Below are 20,243 nucleotides of genomic sequence, written 5' to 3' on the forward strand. Positions count from 1 at the left end.
AAACTGACCACAAAATGATGTATATTTCATACACTCCAAGTTTCCCTCTAATTTGTAATTAAAATGGTTCAAAATGCAGTTGTCTGATGAAGTATGTTGGCTGGAGAAGATTTTTGTAAAAATTGCTATGTGAAATCTTATTGATAAAGGATGATTAGCCTTAAATAAACATACATATATTTATATAATTTGAAATATTATATAAAGTTCTCTTCAAAATGGTATATAGAGTTCAGGTGTGTGATGTTATATGAATATGAATATGGATATGAATACCATATTCAGGCACAGAATGGAATTTTCGGAATTTTGGGTCAGGCTGGAAAGGGTTAAGTGTACTGATTAATTCTTATTAGTTTAATATCGGATTTGTTCACTACCTAAGGACCGCACATTTAATTGAACAAGGATATAGACACCTCTTATCAAGTATTCATGTTCTGAAGTAAATGTATCTCTTAATGTGATTGGAAGTAACAAGCTCCTAACATATTTATGTAATAACTATGATTAAAATGCTCACCCAGTTTCTGCATCTGTCTGCCTGTCTGTGAGCCCACTGACACCACATCCTGACAGTTCCTGAGACATGTGATTGGGTGGGGCCGAGCTGGCGACTGGCTCTTCCTGCATTCCTGAGGCAGGACTGCTTGTATCCATGGGTGATCCTTCAAGTTGAGACACACCCACTGGCACAGGCTCTGAACTCTCAGCTATATCTGGACTGAGAGAAGCTGAGGCATAGAAAGTAGGCAAGACATGCCTCTGTCAATACAAACTCAACCTGCTAGACACTTCAACATATGCAAAGTAAAAAGATGATATACTGTATATATCTCATGCAGTAATTGCATGGAGAATGCAGTGGGATCATCCAACAATTCTGATAAAGACTCAATAACTTTGTAGAAACTAAGTGCTTTACTTAGTGGCATATTAAGGTAGAAGTGGTATCCACTTGAAAGTGAATGTTCCTCCACTTTACCAGTGTGTAAAATTACAGTATTTCAATTTAATCTACCTTCCCTGACTGCATCCAATGGTGCTCCTTCTCCTCTCTCACCAATAGTGGGTGCAGGTGACATCTCCATCTGAGATGCTTCTGCCTCACAATTCAACCTATCAGGTGCTGAAAGCTGGGGTAGCACTGCCCCTGCCAAGGCAGGGCCATGAGAATCAGGATTGGAGTCAGCCAGCAGCAGCTCTGTGATTGGTTGGTGAACCTGCTGGCTGATAGCTGTTTCCAAGGACACGAGGGCTTGCTCGTGGGGGGTAGGGGTGGTTGGGGTGACTTCTCCTGAAGGAGGTGCTGTGAGGAAACCCTCAGAGGTGCGCGGTGGGTCCAGACAGGATGAACCCCCGCTCTGATCCTGTTCTCCTTCTGACCAGATAAAAGAATGAAGATGAGTAAGGAATGCCTATTGGTGGAGATTGGCATAAAAAGAATTACACATCTTTGGGAGAAGGCAATGAATCTCCAGATGCATGTGTGATTAAAGGTCTGCAGTGAGGAAGGCAGTAAATTGTATAGTTATCTCCTTCGAGGGCCACACTATACTGATCCCCAACAACAACACAACTTACTACCTCACCGCAACACAGCCTGCCAAACAAGCTCCCTGAGGTATCATCTACCAGAGACAATGTTGATATTTACACATTATTACATGCATGGGAAAAATAATAACCAAATAATACACTGTATATGTTAATATTGACATTAATGTGATGAATGCAATAATATAGATTGAACCTTTCTACTCATAAAGTTGATATTCATAACTGAGCAATTGCCTAGTAACTACTGGTTGATTGATCAGCTGCTGTCGCAGTGATGGAAGGAGCAAAGAAGATCATCCAGTTGTTGAGCAGTTACCGTGGGAAAGACAGTAGACTGTATAGTTATCTCCCAGATCTGGTGTGATCTTAAAACTATACAAACTACTACCTCATTCCACAGCCTGCAGAAGAACTTGTCCCAGATTCTCACCCCAGAGAAGAACCCAGATTCTTCACCATGTGGAAATTAATATTTTCACATTTCTGATTCCACAATTTTCAGATTTTTTACTGAGCTCAATAAAACTTGCACTAAAACACAAAATATAGCATTCAATATTAATTTCACCAGTAAAAGCACGAACATATACTCTTACCTGCAGCATTCTCTCCAGCTCCATTGACTGTTCCAATCCCAGAGCCCTGTGGGAAATAAAATCATCAGTTCAATAAAACACATTAATTGGCCCTGCCCTAATTCATTACTGATTACATCTAATTCATGCTTTAACTCAAATTTCCTTATTTTCTCTACTTTCTCATTCTACACATATCTATCTTACCTGCAGACTCCGTTCACGGGTCTCCTCCCCAGCTGAAGAACTCTCATTCTGTTTAGCAGTCTCCTCTTCTGCCAACTGTCTCCTCCTTTTCTCTCTGCGTTCCTCCAGCTCCTCATCTCGCAAACTCTCCAGGTGCTGCAGGATGGGGACCTTCACCACTGAGAGACCAAAGCACAAGCCTTACCATTAGACATGCTTTGTATACATAAGAAAATACAGATTGCCCAAGGCCAGTATTGCATTGTTACAACATCTTCCATTTATTGTGTACATGTATTGGCAGTATGTATTATAAAAATGACCAACGTCTCCTGCAATCATTAACTGATGCTTCAAAAGCTCAGTGGCAATGAGTACAAAGTTGAAATTAAATTAACTAAGCAGATAATCGACAAATCTTCCATGGGAGAACAACAAGCTTTGCATATATCATCAAAGATTCCACCCTACTGTAACGAGTGTTTAGAACTCAAACGGAGCTGAATAAAATGTCAGAAAATTTAACCATCAAATTTTACCAACAAAATTGGTAAATGTGTTAATTGTGATTAAGAAAATTACTGCGTTATTAATCGCCTGTGTTAACGGATTAATTTTGACAGTTTAGACACAGTTTCCACATGGTATTAAGATGCGTTTCTGGTGATCCAATCACATGTGGTCAGCACTAAACACAGGTCTAAACTGGTTCTAAACGTTTTGTGATTGGATCACATAAGAATGTGGTCAAAAACGCATATGACCACATCACATTTGAGGTGTAAACACTAATCCATCTTGTATGCATCCTGGCAGCCATGAAGCACGAGCCCTCACCTGTCAATCAACCACAGTGCTAAAAACACTTGCTTCAATATCATGCAGTAACACACTAGTGACCGATGCATGTCGTCATGTTGTCGAAACAGAGACCCTCCCTTCCGAATCCGAACACAAGTGGTCATAGGAAATGCATTTAAGTGACCAGGTGTAAACAGCCATGTGTCTTACCTGACCACATGTGATCGGATCACCCGAGACGCATCACAATACCAGGTTGAATTGGGGTCTTCATTTTAATGCCTTGAAAACTTAAACATTTGAAGTTTTCAGTGTACCAAACACTGTTGCTGTGAAATCTTCTGATTTAGTCATGTCACCAGGAAAATCTAGCTTGCTAACACAGATCGTTTTCCAAAAAAGAAAGAAATCGACTATAAATGTATCAATGTTAGCAGGGCAAGTAAAAATCTGAAATACTGGCCAAACCAGGCCAGCAGAAAAAAAAATCCTTATTGTTAAGCCATGAAAATAGATTAATTGTGAGATGGTCTCACCTGCCACACAGTCATGCATGCTCTCAGCATCCAGAACTTTACACTCATCAGTCCATCTGGTTAAGGCAGTTGGGATACTTGAAAGGGTGCCTGTAAAACAGAAAGGTTTAGCAGGTATATATGTAACTGTTCATTTAGAGCAGCGTGTTTGGGTGACTAACCAGCTTGTCCTCCAGTGCTGCTCTGCTCATGGAAGAAGTCATCCAGCAGCTCATCATCCGAACGGGCGATAATGTGCACATCCTCGTTTCCCACAAGGAGACGGGCACGCCCACGGGACTGCAGGGGCAAAGAGCTAGACAGCTGCAAGATATCAGCCGCAGCACTAGGGCCCAATAATCTGAGACAAATACACACAATAAATACATCAGTTAAAGCTGCACTCCAAATTTTTGTGGCACAAGCAGAACCAAAGAATGATGCCCAAACACTATCAATGAATTTAAATGATGAAGATGAAATACTGCTCATTAAAGAGCAACTTACCTCTGCAGGATGAGTGGAGGGTTGGGTTGACGGTTGCCAGGGTAATGAACATGGATAGTGTGCCCCGTGTTGGCTGTGAGCTGGCGGAGAGAGCGTTGGCTGCGTCCCATGCCCTGAGCCAATCTACTGCTGGTGCCTGATCCCCCAAGTGTCAGCGAGCCATGGTCAGCGTGACGCACCATCAGAGGGTGGGAGCTGGGGATATTTCCTGGCGAGGGAGGAATGTCAGCTAAAAGGTAAAAAACAGAAAATAAATGTCACATGTATTCTTATATCCAACCTCCTCAGGGTGACACTGTTCCAATTTTTATTTTTTATTTATTCATAGTAGTTTAGATATGTTTTAATCTAAACGCAAATGACTTACCAGATGTGGAGAACATGTTATCAAACTCTATGATGAGGTCATCATCTCGATCAAATCTCTCAAAACGGATGTGTGGGGCAGCATTAATATCAGGAAAATCTTCATCCAGTTCCATCTCAGAGCCTTCATCATCATCATCCTCATCTCCCTCTTCATCATCCTGAGGATAATAGGCAGGGCAAGTAAGCAAAGTAGAGATCACAGAACATAATGAAGACAATTTTACCCTCCAGTGTGGAAAAAAATAAATGGAGATCACCATCTTGGCTTTTTAAATCACCATTACCTGATCCTCTTCCTCTTCTTCCTCCTCCTCTTCCTCCTCATCCTGACTGTCCTCATCCTCATTGCTGCCACTGGAGTCTTCCTCCTGTGTGTGCTCTTCATCCTCTGGTTCCAAGATGTTCATTGAGTCTAAATCAGCAAAAAGAACAAATGAGTGAGTCTTCCCAAGATAGAGGTTACAATTTGATGGTTAAGAGGTACATTTACAAACAAAACCTTGCAGTATAGATGATAGTGATATTTTACCATTTTGGCAAAATAACTGAGATATTAGCTCTCCCTTGTGTCAGTTTCTATAGCCTTGCCAATAGATTTTTCATTGTGAATTGATTAAATACATTGTAAAAAATTTGTAGTATGCATGTACGTCTCAATTGGTAAAATGAAACTGTATTAGCCTCCATTACAAACATTAGCCACCTGCCAATCTACTCCCTAGTTTCGGCACAAACCATTGAAAACTCTGTTTTGGTCGAAACAGAATGTTTGATTAAAAATCAAGAACATATGTTTGGACTGGTGTTTTCCCATGTCTTTTAGATAGACTTCAGTTGTAGTTCCAAGTGTAACTAGAGATGAGATTCACATCATACCCTCTCTATTGGCCTGCAGGGTTGAGGCCTGACTCATATTAGAAGGAGCTTCATCCATCAGCACGTCCTCTTGAGACTCATCCTCTCCAGAGCGACCCACTATTTAAAAACAAATACCAATCACAACCAAATCACTTATCCAACTTTGAACTGCTTTGATTCCATATTTGACCACTTACCGATGATGGTACTATTGACAGTCCCTGCGTCTCTTTCTAAAAGTTCATCTATCAAATCCACCAACTCATTCTCCACCTACAAATGCACATGAATAAACATTTATGTGAGTCAAACAGTGGGAGGATTTTCACTTTCATCTACTGAGAACGGTTTCATAAACTGGTGTGTTTCTAACCTGCATGGCCTGAGTGCTCAGCACCTCAGGCTGTCCAGCAATGACCACAGTGTCTCCTTCGGTTTCACCATCCATCAGGTCTGCATCTGTTGTTTGACCACGGTCACGGTTCTCAACTGGCTCTGACTCACCTGCCTCTCCTGTAGAATATATTAATCATTAGACCTTATTAAGCAAGGAGTTAAAATGATGAGTGATATAAGAGTTACCCTGATCCAGTGTGCTGCTGTTGCTGTCCCTGACTGTGCCGACAGTGTCATGCTCTGTCTTGTTCTTGCTGGATCCCCCTTTACCCCCAAAGAGGCTGCTGGGCTGGTTCACGATTCGTGACAAAGTCTCCAAAGGCTTAAGGGCAGCATTTACTGTGTTTGCCATGTTGGGACTATAGTAAATCAGGCAAATCAATAAGAAACATAGTTTTTTTAGAGGGAAAGAAAAAGGACTACATTTTAAAATCAACCAATTTAAACCATTAAAACAATGCCTGATGAAGGCTGCATGACCGAAACGATTGCAAGTAACAGCAGTGTGTGGGATTCATTACTTTGGTTATTCACAAAATCAAACAAATTTAAAATGAACGAAAAAGCTAATTGATTTTATTTAAAATTTCACTTACGGTACATTTATACATTAACGATCCCATGAAATTAAAATCTGAGTTGTGCCTTTTTTTCCATGTCTTTTAGATTTGAGGCCATGTTAATGTACCCCTACATTTTTACAAAATTAACTTCCCCCAATACCACTTGCCTTTGACTAGCAATTGCAAGTAGCAAATCATAGTTCACGGCTGAACCAAAAAAAAAGAAGAGAAATCCTGTCCCACCCAAATTCCTTTTTAAGTAGTAAATAAATCAACACAAGAAAGAAAACTGTGCTTGCCAAGCCAATTCATGAGGTCTTGAAGCCAAAACTTACATAGGGAGACAGTGTGAGGTACTACCTGGATAGATCGAGGCTGTGAGGCACACGGGCGAGGTCATTAACAAGGCCTTTCTTCAAGAAGAGGCGGATGATATTGTTCATTCCATTATGCTGGGTCTTGGCTGTGGCAGTGCTGTAGAAGCTGGAGGTGGAAGGGCATGACTCCATAATGGTGCTGATGATGCACATCACTGCCTGCAAGCTGCAAAGAGAAATCTGTGTTCACTTCAGTTTCACCTCTGATTTCATCTTTGTACATTAACAGGGTTTCTGCAGGTTTTATGAATCTAAATTTAAGACTTTAAGACCTTTTTAAGACCAACTAAAGAAAATGTAAGGAATCAATGTGTGTGATCATAAAAATAGCATTTTTTTTTAGTACTGTCCCTATGAAGCTATTTGACATATCACATCCTCACATGTAATCCACACGACAAAATGGTAACTGAATTTACACAAATGATCCTGTTAAGAAGTTGGTTTATAATATGGTGTGTTGCTTTCTCGATGATCAATGACTGTTTGTGTAATAATTGTTCATGAATCCTTGCTTTGTCCTGAGCAGTGAAGGAAAAACCCCAACTACAGTAAAATTATTTGGATTCTCAGCATCTTCTGCACATTTTACTTCTTCCCAACAGTGGGTATATATGAGGTCCAGATTGACAATTGAGGGACTAATACACAACTATTACAAAAGGTGCAAACAATTATTGACGCTCAAGAAGGCAAAATAAGAACCAAGGGGTGCAAACTTTTAAACTGTATGATTTGTGTAAATAAGATTTACACAAATAATTTTGTGTTAAGTAGCTTTTGAAGGGCAGTACTAAATAAAAAAATATAATCTCTTATATGCTATTTGTATACATTTTGAAAGAGGTGTGGAAACTTATAAAAGCAAAAGGGTTATGCAAACTTCTGCACATAACTCCATAGGCTCTATAGTTTGTGAACATTTTTATTTTATTTTAGATTTAGTTTTCACACGATTTAACCACTTTTTTGTTTTTTTAAATGTACAAATTCCTTGTAGCCTATTCCCTGTAATTATGAAATGACAAAAATTCAAAACATTGTAGCCAAAAATTCAAAATACAACCCACACATCTGAATATATAAGTGCTTGTACTACGTAAACAGTGCAGTGTAGCTGTCTAAATGTGACATTGTCTGATTTACCTCCATGCTCGTGGGGAAATGAACATTACAGAAAAATACTCTTTCATATTCATGTGCTGCACAAAGAAATGGTTCGGCTTCTTTCAGTTTGTTGTTAAAAAAAAATTTAATTGGTGCATTTCTACTTGTGCTGACTGAGAGGATGACAAAGTGTGCACCTTTTTAAGACACGCGGAAACACTGATTAACAGGGTTTCTGCCGGTATCATCAAATCTAATGTAATGCTTTTTTTAATGCCATACATGACAAATGACTAACCACGTGTGTGTGTGTGTGTGTGTGTGTGTGTGTGTGTGTATGTATATATATATACATACATACATACATACACACACACACATACATACACACACATTGGGATCGCAATCCCAATATTTTTCAAAATAATCGCAATATGACTTCTTGTCCAAATCGTGCAGCCCTAGTATATATGTGTGTGTGTGTGTGTATATATATATATATATATACATATATATATATGTGTGTGTGTGTGTATATATATATATATATATATATATATATATATATATATATATATATATACACACATACACATACATATACACACACACATATATACTAGGGCTGCACGATTTGGACAAGAAGTCATATTGCGATTATTTTGAAAAATATTGGGATTGCGATTTGAACTGCGATTACGATGGTTATGTTTTCCACATGTTCAACTGCAAAAATGCTACTGGGATTTTCGCACTTGAGCCCTCTTAAAAAAAAAAAAAGAAAAGAACTGAGACCTTTTTTTTCGTTCAACCACAAACAAATAAACATATAAACAGTGAAACAAAGTCTTCTTCATATCCAAATGTTACCATCCCTCAGTGTACCTAATTTGTCCATTTTGTGACAGGATCTCAGCCCACTAATCATCATCATTAGTTTTTTAGAGTCACCCTTGAATATTAGGGATGCTCCAATCAGCAATTTAACATCCGATACCGATTTCCAGTTTTCTTTTCATCTCATCAATGCTGATCATATAACTTTTTATCAGCAGCTGTCAAAACTGGTTATATGTAAACTTTCTGCTCAATGTCACTGTTACCTACATTTTCATGTTGGTAAAACCATAGTTGTTGCCTAGTTTTTGCTGTCAAAAATAATGTTGGTTGATTAAATAATTCAGTCTACACAACATACCATTTTAAAATATACATTTTATTCCTTATTCTAGGGCTTAAAAACTAGTAGGCTTATACAAACTATTATTTACTGTATATAAGATAGTCCTAAAGAATGAGGCTTAATGTCAAACTGAAGTTGAACTGATAACCCATTGGTGTAATTACATTTAAAGTGAAAATTTTGGATAGTTTGGCACTACTTAATTAAATTATTTGTATTCATTATTTTATTATACAAAATTTAGCAATGCATTATAGTAACTAAATATCTGATATAGATTTATTATATGTATGTTCCTTCCTTTTCATTTTGTTGGATGTTGGAAATATTAGTTCCGCTTTCAATTGTTTCCGCGGGGAGTGTAATAAAGGCGACACGCTCTCTTGTGAGGTAAACAAATGACAGGAGAATAAAGAGATGTTTCTGGACTCTACAGGTGTTTCTGTTAATGCTGTTTGCTCAACAATCATTTAATAAAGACTTTTGAATTATACCCCATCTTGTAATCTGCGTTATTATTATGATACATGGGCCTTGTGGAGACGGAGATGCTGCTACCGCAGACAAAAATAAAAACCGCTTCACGCAGGACGGGCCGGGTTAGTGTAAATAAAGCGTTTGGCGCATGCAAGTTAATGGAACCGAACTCAGAGCACTTCTGTTACTCTAAACGTTAGAACATGAAGTAAATTAATAGTTAATTGCTGTCTGCCTTTTACAGCCGATTTGTGGCAATCGGAATGCATATGAGATTTAACGGCTCCATGTTGACAACCAACCATGTAAGCAACCATGTCCTAAATTCTTTGTCTTCAAGCCACTTTTGCTGGAATTGGCACCCATTTCTTTGCAACTTTACTAAATTTACATTCTCTGTTCTAACTCCTCCAGGTCCCAGCCCGCCGCTGTCCAAATATCCGGCGTCATGTCAATTTTGCAACGGCCGGAGGCAATTATCAAACTGGATCCGCATGTTTATCACACCAATGTACATATTTTGCGACAGCAAATCAAAGTTATTAATTGTGAAGGCTATATTCAAAATAAATTGGTAATATAATTTTTTCAAAACTATCAAAAAATTTAGCTAGCAAAATCCATTTAATGACTTTTAATGTTTTTTTAAATACCCCGCGGAAACCCTGGATTAAGTGCTATTTGCAATACAGATAAATACCGGGCATGCTTCTCTGTGCCCTCTGCCATTCCCAAAGCCCGGCTCAGAGCAGCTTTAACCTCATTGACCAGGGCCGCTTGGGCATCAGTGCCTGTGCCAGCTGCAGCGAGACTGGCCAGGAAAAGGCGTGCAAGGGCAGGTGTGTCCTTGTCTTCTGAGTTCTGGGTGTGAGGGAGCAAGTGGTCCAAAACAAATGCCAGCACACTGCAATCCTATGCACATACACAGGGTGAAAAACAATACAATAAATGATAAGGTTTGAAGAGCTGAAACAACTAGAGACTGCACATGCACTACAATAATCAACCATTTCTCAGAGTCCAGGCAACTTCTTCAAAAGAGAACAAGAAGGTATTCTGCACCTTGGAAGCTTTTCCAAGTGTTTTTTATTTACAATTTTTTTGTTTTACCATATTGAACCAGAGGACTTAATTAGTGTTGTAAAAAAAAAGTGATGAATTTGACCAGAAACACTGATGCATCTTTGTTTGCAAGTGAAATCTAATATAACCCACCTCCTTGATGAGCTCTGATTGGCCAGCAGTATAGTTGTAGGAGGTTATGAGAGTGGCAATGCCAACGTAGGAGCGCACAAGCTCTGCCAGCAGTCTCAGAATGGTAGAAGTGGGCATAAGGGGTTTGCTGGCCTTGGCTTTAGCAGCTCGGTTCTCCTCTGAAGAAGCTCCCTTCTCTCCCTCCTGTTCCTTCTTCTCTTCACGCATTTCCTCAGGCGTAGAGGCTAAGGACGGAGAGGGAACAAGGAGAATAAAGAAGTCAAATGGCAAGTAAATGAACCAACATAAGTCATTCAATATGGTCATTAGGGCTGGGTCTTGGTACAGATTTCCAGATTCGATTCCAATTCCAAAAGCTGTAAATTTGATTCCGATCTTGATTCATATGGGTACATTTCTGTTATAATGTCCATTTTGCTTACATATAAAATAAATTCTCTCTCAGCTAATGCTCTTACTTAAAAAAAAAAGAACCTTCTAGACCAGTGATTCCCTGCCTTGAAAGATTGTCAGGTGTGCCGTGGAAAATGTATTAAATTCCACAAAATATATTAATGCATGAAAAATAAAAAGATTTCAGGGATCCAAACTACTCACCTTTTGGAGAAATTCACCATTTTGAAACAATAATAGGTCACTTTTGTGATTGTGAAGAACAATGATTAATGTGCAAAAGTGAGTGATATTTATACGCATTAAGGGTCTTTCACATGACTCGCATAAGCGCTGCAGAATACACTGAAGTCTATGAAGTGACGCCACTTTACACAAAGTGTTTTTCACACACACGTTTTTGCTTCACCAATAATGTCTTTGGGAGTACCAAGCAATAATAAATATTTAAAAACTGTCCAAATTTGTGAAGACATTGAATGTCTCAATTTCTTTTAATTAAATATTACCTTATCGTTTACGAATATCAGAGACCCCAGTTATTGAACTAATTTAAATTCACCAAGAAAACGCTTAGACCTAAATATAGTCATTTTATTACTTTCTGCCATCAAAGCAACTGCAAGCTTTTTTCCTCTCTTGCAACTACACGTTCTCAATGTTTATTGTGCACAACTCCTGCTTTTATACGTGGCAAACTCATAAAATAGACCCTCTGTGACGCTTTCTGCAACTCCTGTCACGTGAAGTCAGTAGATTTGTAGCCATGCAAGTTAATAAAGGGAAAGTTAAGGATGTTAAGGATGAAACTTACAATTATTGGATGAAAAATAATGTACAAATTAGAAAAGGAAATTTGTTGTTTTTTCATCACCCATTAAGCGCTCTTGCCACCTGTGACCTCACACAGCATAGCCGACCTATAACACGCTACTAAGATGGACAGAAAACATGGACGAGTTCTTGAAAAGGAAAAATATTGACAATGGTTAGCCTATGTGGGATAGTGGTGTGCAGTAGAATTGTTTTAGTCGTAAAAAGTGTGCCATGGCAGAAAAAAGGTTGGAAAACACTGTTCTAGACAAGCCTTCTAGGCACAATTCTAAATTATTTATTTTACTAATGATATTTTATCATTAGTTTATCAAATTGGTCACATTTTAGCTTTGTATGAATTAATGTCTTGAAATTGCATATCTATATTTATATTACACTTGCATGTTGCACTTTCATTTGTACTTTTACAAATATTTACATTGATAAATAAAACATAAATTCTGTCTCTTTAAGACTAGTGGCAATCAGCCAGTAAGCGCATATCACAAGAGAAGACATGCGTAATTTCTTTAGTGCATCCATGTGCGATTAGAATTAATCTGTGGATCTCGTCTTTGGATACACACAGAATGAGTTAAACCAAAGTTTTACTCTCAACATGCAGTGAAAGCACCTCTGTGCAAATAAATTCTCCAATATACTACTCAATGACTGGTCAGTGAAATCTGAACATTTACTAGCCAGTGGCTAATCATCGTTGATCAAACGAAGATTGCGATGCATCCGAAAATTCATATTCTCCCCAGTCCTAGTGGTCACAGAGTGAATAAAAAGCTTAGTGACCCAAGGCAATCAGAGAGAGAAAGAGACAGAGAGAGAGCGCAAGTGTGAGAGAGAGCAAGTGTGAGTGTGTGTGTGTGTGTGTGCGGTTCACACCTTCTCCCTGTGGAGTTCCAGACTGGGAGGATTCTGCAACAGCACCATCTGCAGCAAACACCTGAGTCTAATAATGAGTATAATTAAAATCCACAGTTAACGATAGTCCAACACTACAGTGTCCATTATAATTCACATACAATTGGGGCTACTGAGATTTTTCATACAGGAGCAATAGTTCCTTTGCCAAATCAGAAGAGCCCACCCTTAAATCTGTATTATGACCCTATTTCTGTCTGTGTGTGGCTTCTTTTCAAAAGCAAGTCTCAGGGATTTATTTATTTTTTTTTTTTCACATTTTATCATCTGTTGGTAAAACTTTGCTTTGATTGTTTAAAATGGTTATAGCTCATGTCTATGTAAATTGATAACACACAAAAATTACTTATAACATGCAAATATTTTATAGCACAAAGATTACACAATATATATCAAATGAATAGTTTACACACACAGCATATACATGTAGACTCTTACATTTATGTGGAAGGCAGACTGTGAGTCAAAATCACTGCCCTGTCTGGTGAGTCTGTACTGCTGGTAGACATCATCACCAACATCCTGCAGGATTTGACACAGGTCCTGGCTCCCCGGTACTGCCACTGCCCGCTCTTCTCCTTTTTCTGCTACAAATAAAATGTAGGGACCCCATGAGATAGGTTTGTGAGAGATGACAGTTGGAAAGATCTAGATGCAAGCAAGCTCTAATTTTTCTGGATTCTACATGGATCTCTTACCCTCCTCTAGTGCATGATATGCTGCTAGGGCATTCAGCATGTCACAGATGACCTCTTTAATCGTCTCCGGTATAGAGGGCAATGGTGACAGCTTCAGGGGTGTGGTCTTCACTAACTGGACAGCATTTGGACCCTTAATTCTGAAGTTCTCAAATTCATCATCTGAGGCTGAGTAATGAACAGAGAAAGTTAAACATGAATTGACTTATAAATAACAGTAAATTTGCTGATACGTGGGAGATATATGGCTTTTATGGAGATTTTGTCATACCAGTCCCAGCACCTCTTGGGGCTGGTAGAGCAATTCGGATGCAACTCTTGGCAGTTTCTGTAAAACACTCTGGGTTGCGGCAGGCCGCTGGGCCAAGAACACGCAAGATGTAATTGATTTCCCTGGAGCCCAGACTACCTGACACCACACCTGAAGTAGTGCTTCCTGCACCACTGGTGACTGCAGACCGCACCACCTGAGAAAAGATGGAAGAAGAGTGAAAAACAAATTACACAAGAATGAGTCCTGTGGATGCCCCCTTAATTTCACCAAGAAATAATGCTCACAACCAATTTCAAAAGAAAAGTTTTGCCTTCAGGTGAATAAAACAGATCACCTTCTCCATGGTGTGACGTAGTGTGGCTGGGTCCTCTATGATGTGTCGGAATAGAAGCGTGACCAGTGGGGTGAAGCCATTGAAACCAGAGCTCTGCGTTAAATTCAGGATCATACGTGTGCTCTTAAGCTCTGCAAACATCATGGCGTAATGGTGAGTACGTGTGAGACGCAGACAGAGCCGCAAGGTAGCGTGCAAAGTGTCCGGGTCCACAGGAACACTGATCATGCTGACACAGGCACGGATCAAAACGGTGATCATCTCCTCTGTCATCCCCTGCACAACAATGCTGCTGGAGCCAGTGGGGTCCTGAAGAGTGGAGGGAGCAGCTGTGTTCGAATCCTTCTGCTCAGACTCCTCTTTAGGGGGCCCCATCTCCACAGCCACAGAAGTGGAATCTGAAGAAGCAGGGAAGCAAACTGAATGAACTCCTAAACATCCTTCACATTAAAACACAAATAAACTCAAATTGAAAGTATGAGCAAATGAAAAGAATTCTAAAGGGAAAAAAAAAAAATCTACGCCTGCAAAAATGCCTGAAAAAGGTGCTGTATCTGTGAAAGGGCTTGTTGCGTCCTCACCGGTGTCTTTCTGTGTTTCCTCTGTCTTGGCTCGCTGTTCTCCTTCCTCTCTCTCTGTGTCAGTAACACTACCAGATTTAGAGGTCTTGGGTATTCGCAGCACCCTCTGCACTGTCAACATAACTGGACGTCTGTTCCCAGTCTCCTCATTCACCTGAAGATGAGTGGGAGACAAGATTAAGGTCTGTTACGTATGATTCTTGGTTATTAGCATATCTAAACTTATTTAATTTTCCAACTGATCCAAAGCGTGTACTGTGTAGCTACAAGTTATAGCCATTACCTGCACCATGGTGTTGAACTGGACAGTGTATCTCCTTCGGCCAGCAGTGAAGCGGACACTGGTCTCTCCTGCCCTCCAGGCGGAGTCTATTGTACTGTTGTTGCTAGCACTATAGCTACACCATCGGCCAGAACGGTCATCAAACCAGCGCCAATTATTCCCATTAGGCTGCAGGTACTAAAATGAAAATGAGAATTATGTTAAAAAGATTCTGTTAAGATACAGAATGTCATATTCAATGTCTACACTGCCATATTCACAGTATAGGATTGCAGCAGATTATCAACCTTGTTCATCTGGGCCCTTCGTTTGGATGAAACAGCCATTTTCTCATAGAAGTCAATAAGCAGGAGCACAGGAGTTATCCATCTAAAGAAAAAACACAACAGGGTAATGTTGGAGATATATCATGGAAAATGACATCCTTTTTAAATGAGTTCAATCTACTATGTAGACACACTTTAACATGCACATATTTAATCTCCCACCTTAGTCTTCCCCTGCCCCTCACCCTCTTTGACATTCTTTGTCACAGCTTCCACACAGTTAACGCACGCAGAACGAGCGACCTGAGGAGCAACATCGAAGTCTACCTAACCTGACCAGCCTTCATTTGTGACAGCCAGTTAAGGATAATGTTTGCCACTACTTTGAAATTAAACCACTATAACAAAATCTCCATAGTGCCAGAAGAATTTAGGCATTAGCCCTCCATTAAGCTTCACAAAAAGCAAGCGAATCAGGCATTGGCTCAAAATAGCGTCGTGCAGGGTCGGAAATGCTCCCAAAATTCAATAAAATAAATAAATAAATTGATCAATTGTCACACATTATACATACATTTCTGCATATACATGGTGAAATTATTTATTTTTCACATATCCCAGCTAAGCTGGGGTCAGAGTGAAGGGTCAGCCATGATACGGCGCCCCTGGAGCAGATAGGTTCAAGGGCCTTGCTCAAGGGTCCAACAGGGGTGTCTTGGTGGTGTTGGGGCTTGAACCTTTGACCATCTGGTCAGTAACCCAGAGCCTTAACCGCTGAGCCACCACTGCCCTAAAAGACCATTGAGCCACCACTGCCCTAAAAGGCAGTGTTGGCTCAGTATTTGATTTGTTCCTGTTTGAGTTGTTTTTTTTTATTGATTACATAGTAAATTCTCTGTGGTCACCGGAGGCACTGGTGACTTTTTCTCTGATAACATCAGAAAGAAATACTCCATAATTTTAGTAACCCATTCGAAACCATAAAGGGTTTACTTTTATTTGTGTACACTCACAATAACAGCAAAACATTGTGGTTTTGTAAAATAAAGAAATCATACAGGATGCGCTTTCTGCCACCTTGGTCTCCATGAACTTCTGTCTGGAGCGCGTCAAGAAAATGAACCAAAACTCAGCGTATACTTCCTCGCTGACATGAGAAATATGTCTACAGAAAGCTTGAATTGTCTACATTTAAATGAACCAATTTAAATAGAAAACAAATATTCTCTGATAGTGTAATCCATATTAAATTAACGAGAGGTACAGTCTTTACCGTTTGAGCTCATTGTCGTTTTTGGAAGACGACACGCGATCTGATATGGACATGTTTCTATGGTATACTGGAAAATAATGATAAGCATTTCATAAGTTTGAAAGGCTTTTATTGGTAAAAACATTCAATATATGCAAAGAGTCAATATTTACAGTGTTGACCCTTGTTCTTCATAACTTCTGTAATTTGCTCTGGCATGCTGGATATCAGCTTCTGGGTCAAATCCTAACTGATGACGATCCATTCTTGCCTTATTAGTGCTTGGAGTTTATCACAATTTGTGGGCTTCTGCTTGTCCACTCGCCTTTTGAGGACTGACCACAGGTTCTCTATGGGATTAAGATGCGGGGAGTTGCCTGGCCACGGATCCAAAATTTCAATGTAATGATCTCCGTGCCACCTCATTATCACTCTTGCCTTGTGACATGGTGCTCCATCATGCTGGAAAATGCACGGATCATCACCAAATTGCTCCTGGATTGTTGAGAGAAGTTGCTCTTGCAGGACGTTTTGATAGCATTCTTTATTCATGGCAGTGTTTTGGGCAGAATTGTGAGAGAGCCCACTCCATTGGATGAAAATAAACCCCACACAAGGATGGTCTCAGCATGCTTCACTGTTAGCGCGACACAGGACACAGCATGCTTCACTTTTAGCACGACACAGGACTCATGGTAGCGACCACCTTTTCAGACTATCGATTTTCCAGATGTCCCAAACAGTCAGAAGGGGGCTTTATCAGAGAAAATAACTTTGCACCAGTCTTCTGCTGTCCAATCCTTGTACTTCCTGAAGAATTTCATTCTGTCCTTGATGTTTTTCTTGGAGAGAAGTGGCTTCTTTGCTGCCCTTCTTGACAACTAGGCCATTGTCCAAAAGTCTTTGCCTCACTGTCCGTGCAGATGCACTCACACCAACCTGCTGCCAATATTGAGCAAGCTCTGCACTGGTGGTGACACGATTCCGTAGCCGACTCAGGAGGAGATGGTCCTGGCAATTGCTGGACACTCTGGGACATTCTGAAGCCTTCTTCACTGCAGTTGAACCTCTCTCCTTGAAGTTCTTGATGATCCGGTAAATGGTTCTTTCAGGTGCAATATTCTTTGCAGCAATTTCCTTGCGTGTGAGACCATTGTGATGCAAAGCAATGATGGCTGCACATCTTTCTTTAGAGGTAAACATTGCTAACAAGAACACAATGCTTGGAAGCACACATTCCCTCCTTTTACAGCAATAAGTCTGCTCTTATAATCCAATAAGAATGACAGAGTGATCTCACCTGACTAGCACTTGTTCGCACTTTCCCAGGTGCTGCTGATATGATTAGTGAAATTATTTTAGCTGGTCATTTGTGCCAGGGCCAAAAACAGTGAAATTTGGGTTTTTGTGATAGTTGCTTTTTGCAATTATTTAAAATGCATCTGATCACTCTGCACAATAGTCTAGAAACAATATGAATAAACACCACACCAACTGAAGCATGTATGTCACTGCCAATACTTTTGGCCACAGCTGTACAAAATCTATTGTTTGTTTCATGTCCTCATTTCAGTGACTTTAAAATTACCAACCATGCATAATCTTGATTTTCTCAAAAATACATGTTACAACACTGCTGAGAAAGTGATGCAGTTTATTTATTCATTTAGTTAATTATTCATGCTTGACATGATAACTAAAATCATGTCAACTCTACCTGGGCAAAATGTTTATTGTTATCTTAAAACAAGTTATGGCATTCAGAACCAAGGTAAAAAAATCCAAAAAACTCTCCAAATAAGTGATCTCAGGGTTTTACTGAACCCAAGAACTACTTTTATAAATGCCACAATAAACCAGACACATAATTACATGAAATAAGTAACAATTAATAAGGTCCAGAACTGTTTAAGTTGTGCGCATGGTAAATCAAGACCTGTCAATCCAAGCAATCAGTCCAATCCAACCTGTAAAAAGAGTGGCCAATTGGTCTCTACACGTCGTCCCTTCTCACCATACCCACCCATATTCCTGATATCAGAGATTATTTTATTATTGGTTTAAGAGGTTAATCAAGTTTGCTGTTTGTTAGCTATAAATGAACACATTAACTGTTATGTGGTTTTTGATTAATTTCATATAGAACAGGTTAGCTTTTTTAATTAAATATGCTATAAGTTAATAATTTTCATTTTTTTTCAATCATCTAATTATTAGAACACCTAAAATATGTTGCTTGTAAGTGTTTGTTTCAGACAGTGGAAGGCATGGTACAAGTGTGTGTGCACATGATCAGGATGGTACCACCTCTGCCTCATTTTGAGCAAGGAAAAACCCAGCGCGCACACACACAAAAAAAGTGACCACAGCAAAAGTATCAGTTTCTCTGGATTTATGTATGGTTTGAGTAAAATTAACATTTGTTTTATTCTATAAAGTACTGACAACATTTCTTCCAAATAAAGTCATTTAGAGCATTTCTTGCAGAAAAAGACAACAAATAACAAAAAAAGATGCAGTGTTTTCAAACCTCAAATAATGCAAAAGAAAACAAGCTCATATTCATTTTTAAACAACACATTACTAATGTTTTAACTTAGGAAGAGTTCAGAAATATAAATTTGGTGGAATAACCCTGATCATGGAGGATCAGTGATGATCTGGGTGTGCTTCAGCAAGGCTGGAATCAGGCAGATTGGTCTATGTGAAGGACGCATGATTCAAGCCACTGCTCTGACAATGTTCCCCAACTCTGAGGATTTTTCCAGCAGGACAATGCTCCATGCCACACAGCCAGGTCAATCAAAGTGTAGATGGAGGACTACTGGATCAAGATCTTGCCATGGCCAGCCCAATCTCCAGCCCTGAGCCCCATTGAAAACCTCTGGAATGTGATCAAGAGGAAGATGGATGGCCACAAGCCATCAATCAAAGCTGAGCTGCTTGAATTGTTGTGCAAGGAGTGGCAAAAATCACAAAACAGTAATGTGAAAGACTGGTAGAGAGCATGCCTAGACGCATGAAAGCTGTGATCGAAAACCAGGTTTATTCCAACAAATACTGATTTCTGAACTCTACCCAAGTTAAAACATATTATTGTGTTGTGTAAAAATGAATATGAACTTGTTGTCTTTGCATTATTTGAGGTCTGAAAACACTGATATTTTGACCAGTTTTCATTTTCTGCAAATGCTCTATAATATTAATTTTACTTAAACCCACACAAAAAGTCCAGAGAAACTGTACAGTGGTCTCTTAATTTTTCCCGGAGATGTATAAGCACGCAATTACACTTTTTTTAAATTTATTTTTTACTTAAATGGTTGTATTTACTGACAGCAGATGCACAAAATCTGACTGCACTGCTTGTCTATTATGAATAAATCTATGCCCCATCTTTAAAAATAGACTTTGGAGACAGGCTAATTTTGTTTACAAGACTCTAATATATAAGATAATATACAGTTTTACAACATAAATGCTGCTCAGATTGCATAGTTTGTTGAAGAACGATGACAAAGGGTAATTCTTTCAGGTGAGATCTCATGTAAAAAAATTGAAAATATATCAATATCTCTCAGATTTATCACTTTTATGGACAAAAAGTGCTATTGGATATTTTTCAATGAACGCTTGTCATGGACAATTGACCCAAGTGTGGAGAACTGGATTCATCTGGCGATAGTGTTTTCATATCAAAGGTATGAAGTCCCGTTTTGAT

The 20,243-nt window shown here is 39.2% G+C and overlaps 1 protein-coding gene across 5 annotated transcripts in view; it reads right to left on the reverse strand.

The window, feature by feature from the left end:
* The window catches only part of LOC127618638 (E3 ubiquitin-protein ligase HUWE1-like), an 81,273-nt gene that overhangs the window by 21,142 nt on the left and 39,888 nt on the right, over positions 1 to 20,243 (reverse strand). For 4 of the 5 annotated variants that reach the window (XM_052091209.1, XM_052091210.1, XM_052091206.1 and 1 more), the window contains 24 exons: positions 15,292 to 15,373; positions 15,005 to 15,181; positions 14,722 to 14,875; positions 14,141 to 14,538; positions 13,804 to 13,999; positions 13,533 to 13,700; positions 13,273 to 13,421; positions 12,796 to 12,862; positions 10,690 to 10,913; positions 10,175 to 10,386; positions 6,691 to 6,873; positions 5,954 to 6,126; positions 5,745 to 5,884; positions 5,569 to 5,644; positions 5,390 to 5,488; positions 4,798 to 4,925; positions 4,512 to 4,671; positions 4,145 to 4,373; positions 3,820 to 3,998; positions 3,659 to 3,748; positions 2,343 to 2,500; positions 2,157 to 2,202; positions 1,022 to 1,381; positions 524 to 734 (listed from right to left, as the gene is read on the reverse strand). In XM_052091209.1, the coding sequence (XP_051947169.1) occupies positions 524 to 734; positions 1,022 to 1,381; positions 2,157 to 2,202; positions 2,343 to 2,500; positions 3,659 to 3,748; positions 3,820 to 3,998; positions 4,145 to 4,373; positions 4,512 to 4,671; positions 4,798 to 4,925; positions 5,390 to 5,488; positions 5,569 to 5,644; positions 5,745 to 5,884; positions 5,954 to 6,126; positions 6,691 to 6,873; positions 10,175 to 10,386; positions 10,690 to 10,913; positions 12,796 to 12,862; positions 13,273 to 13,421; positions 13,533 to 13,700; positions 13,804 to 13,999; positions 14,141 to 14,538; positions 14,722 to 14,875; positions 15,005 to 15,181; positions 15,292 to 15,373 (4,059 nt within the window). The remainder of the gene's footprint in view (positions 1 to 523; positions 735 to 1,021; positions 1,382 to 2,156; positions 2,203 to 2,342; positions 2,501 to 3,658; positions 3,749 to 3,819; positions 3,999 to 4,144; positions 4,374 to 4,511; positions 4,672 to 4,797; positions 4,926 to 5,389; positions 5,489 to 5,568; positions 5,645 to 5,744; positions 5,885 to 5,953; positions 6,127 to 6,690; positions 6,874 to 10,174; positions 10,387 to 10,689; positions 10,914 to 12,795; positions 12,863 to 13,272; positions 13,422 to 13,532; positions 13,701 to 13,803; positions 14,000 to 14,140; positions 14,539 to 14,721; positions 14,876 to 15,004; positions 15,182 to 15,291; positions 15,374 to 20,243) is intronic. The other variant, XM_052091208.1, reaches the window with a different exon arrangement.

Source organism: Xyrauchen texanus, chromosome 25 (genome assembly GCF_025860055.1).
Source record: "Xyrauchen texanus isolate HMW12.3.18 chromosome 25, RBS_HiC_50CHRs, whole genome shotgun sequence".
Lineage (NCBI taxonomy): Eukaryota > Metazoa > Chordata > Actinopteri > Cypriniformes > Catostomidae > Xyrauchen > Xyrauchen texanus.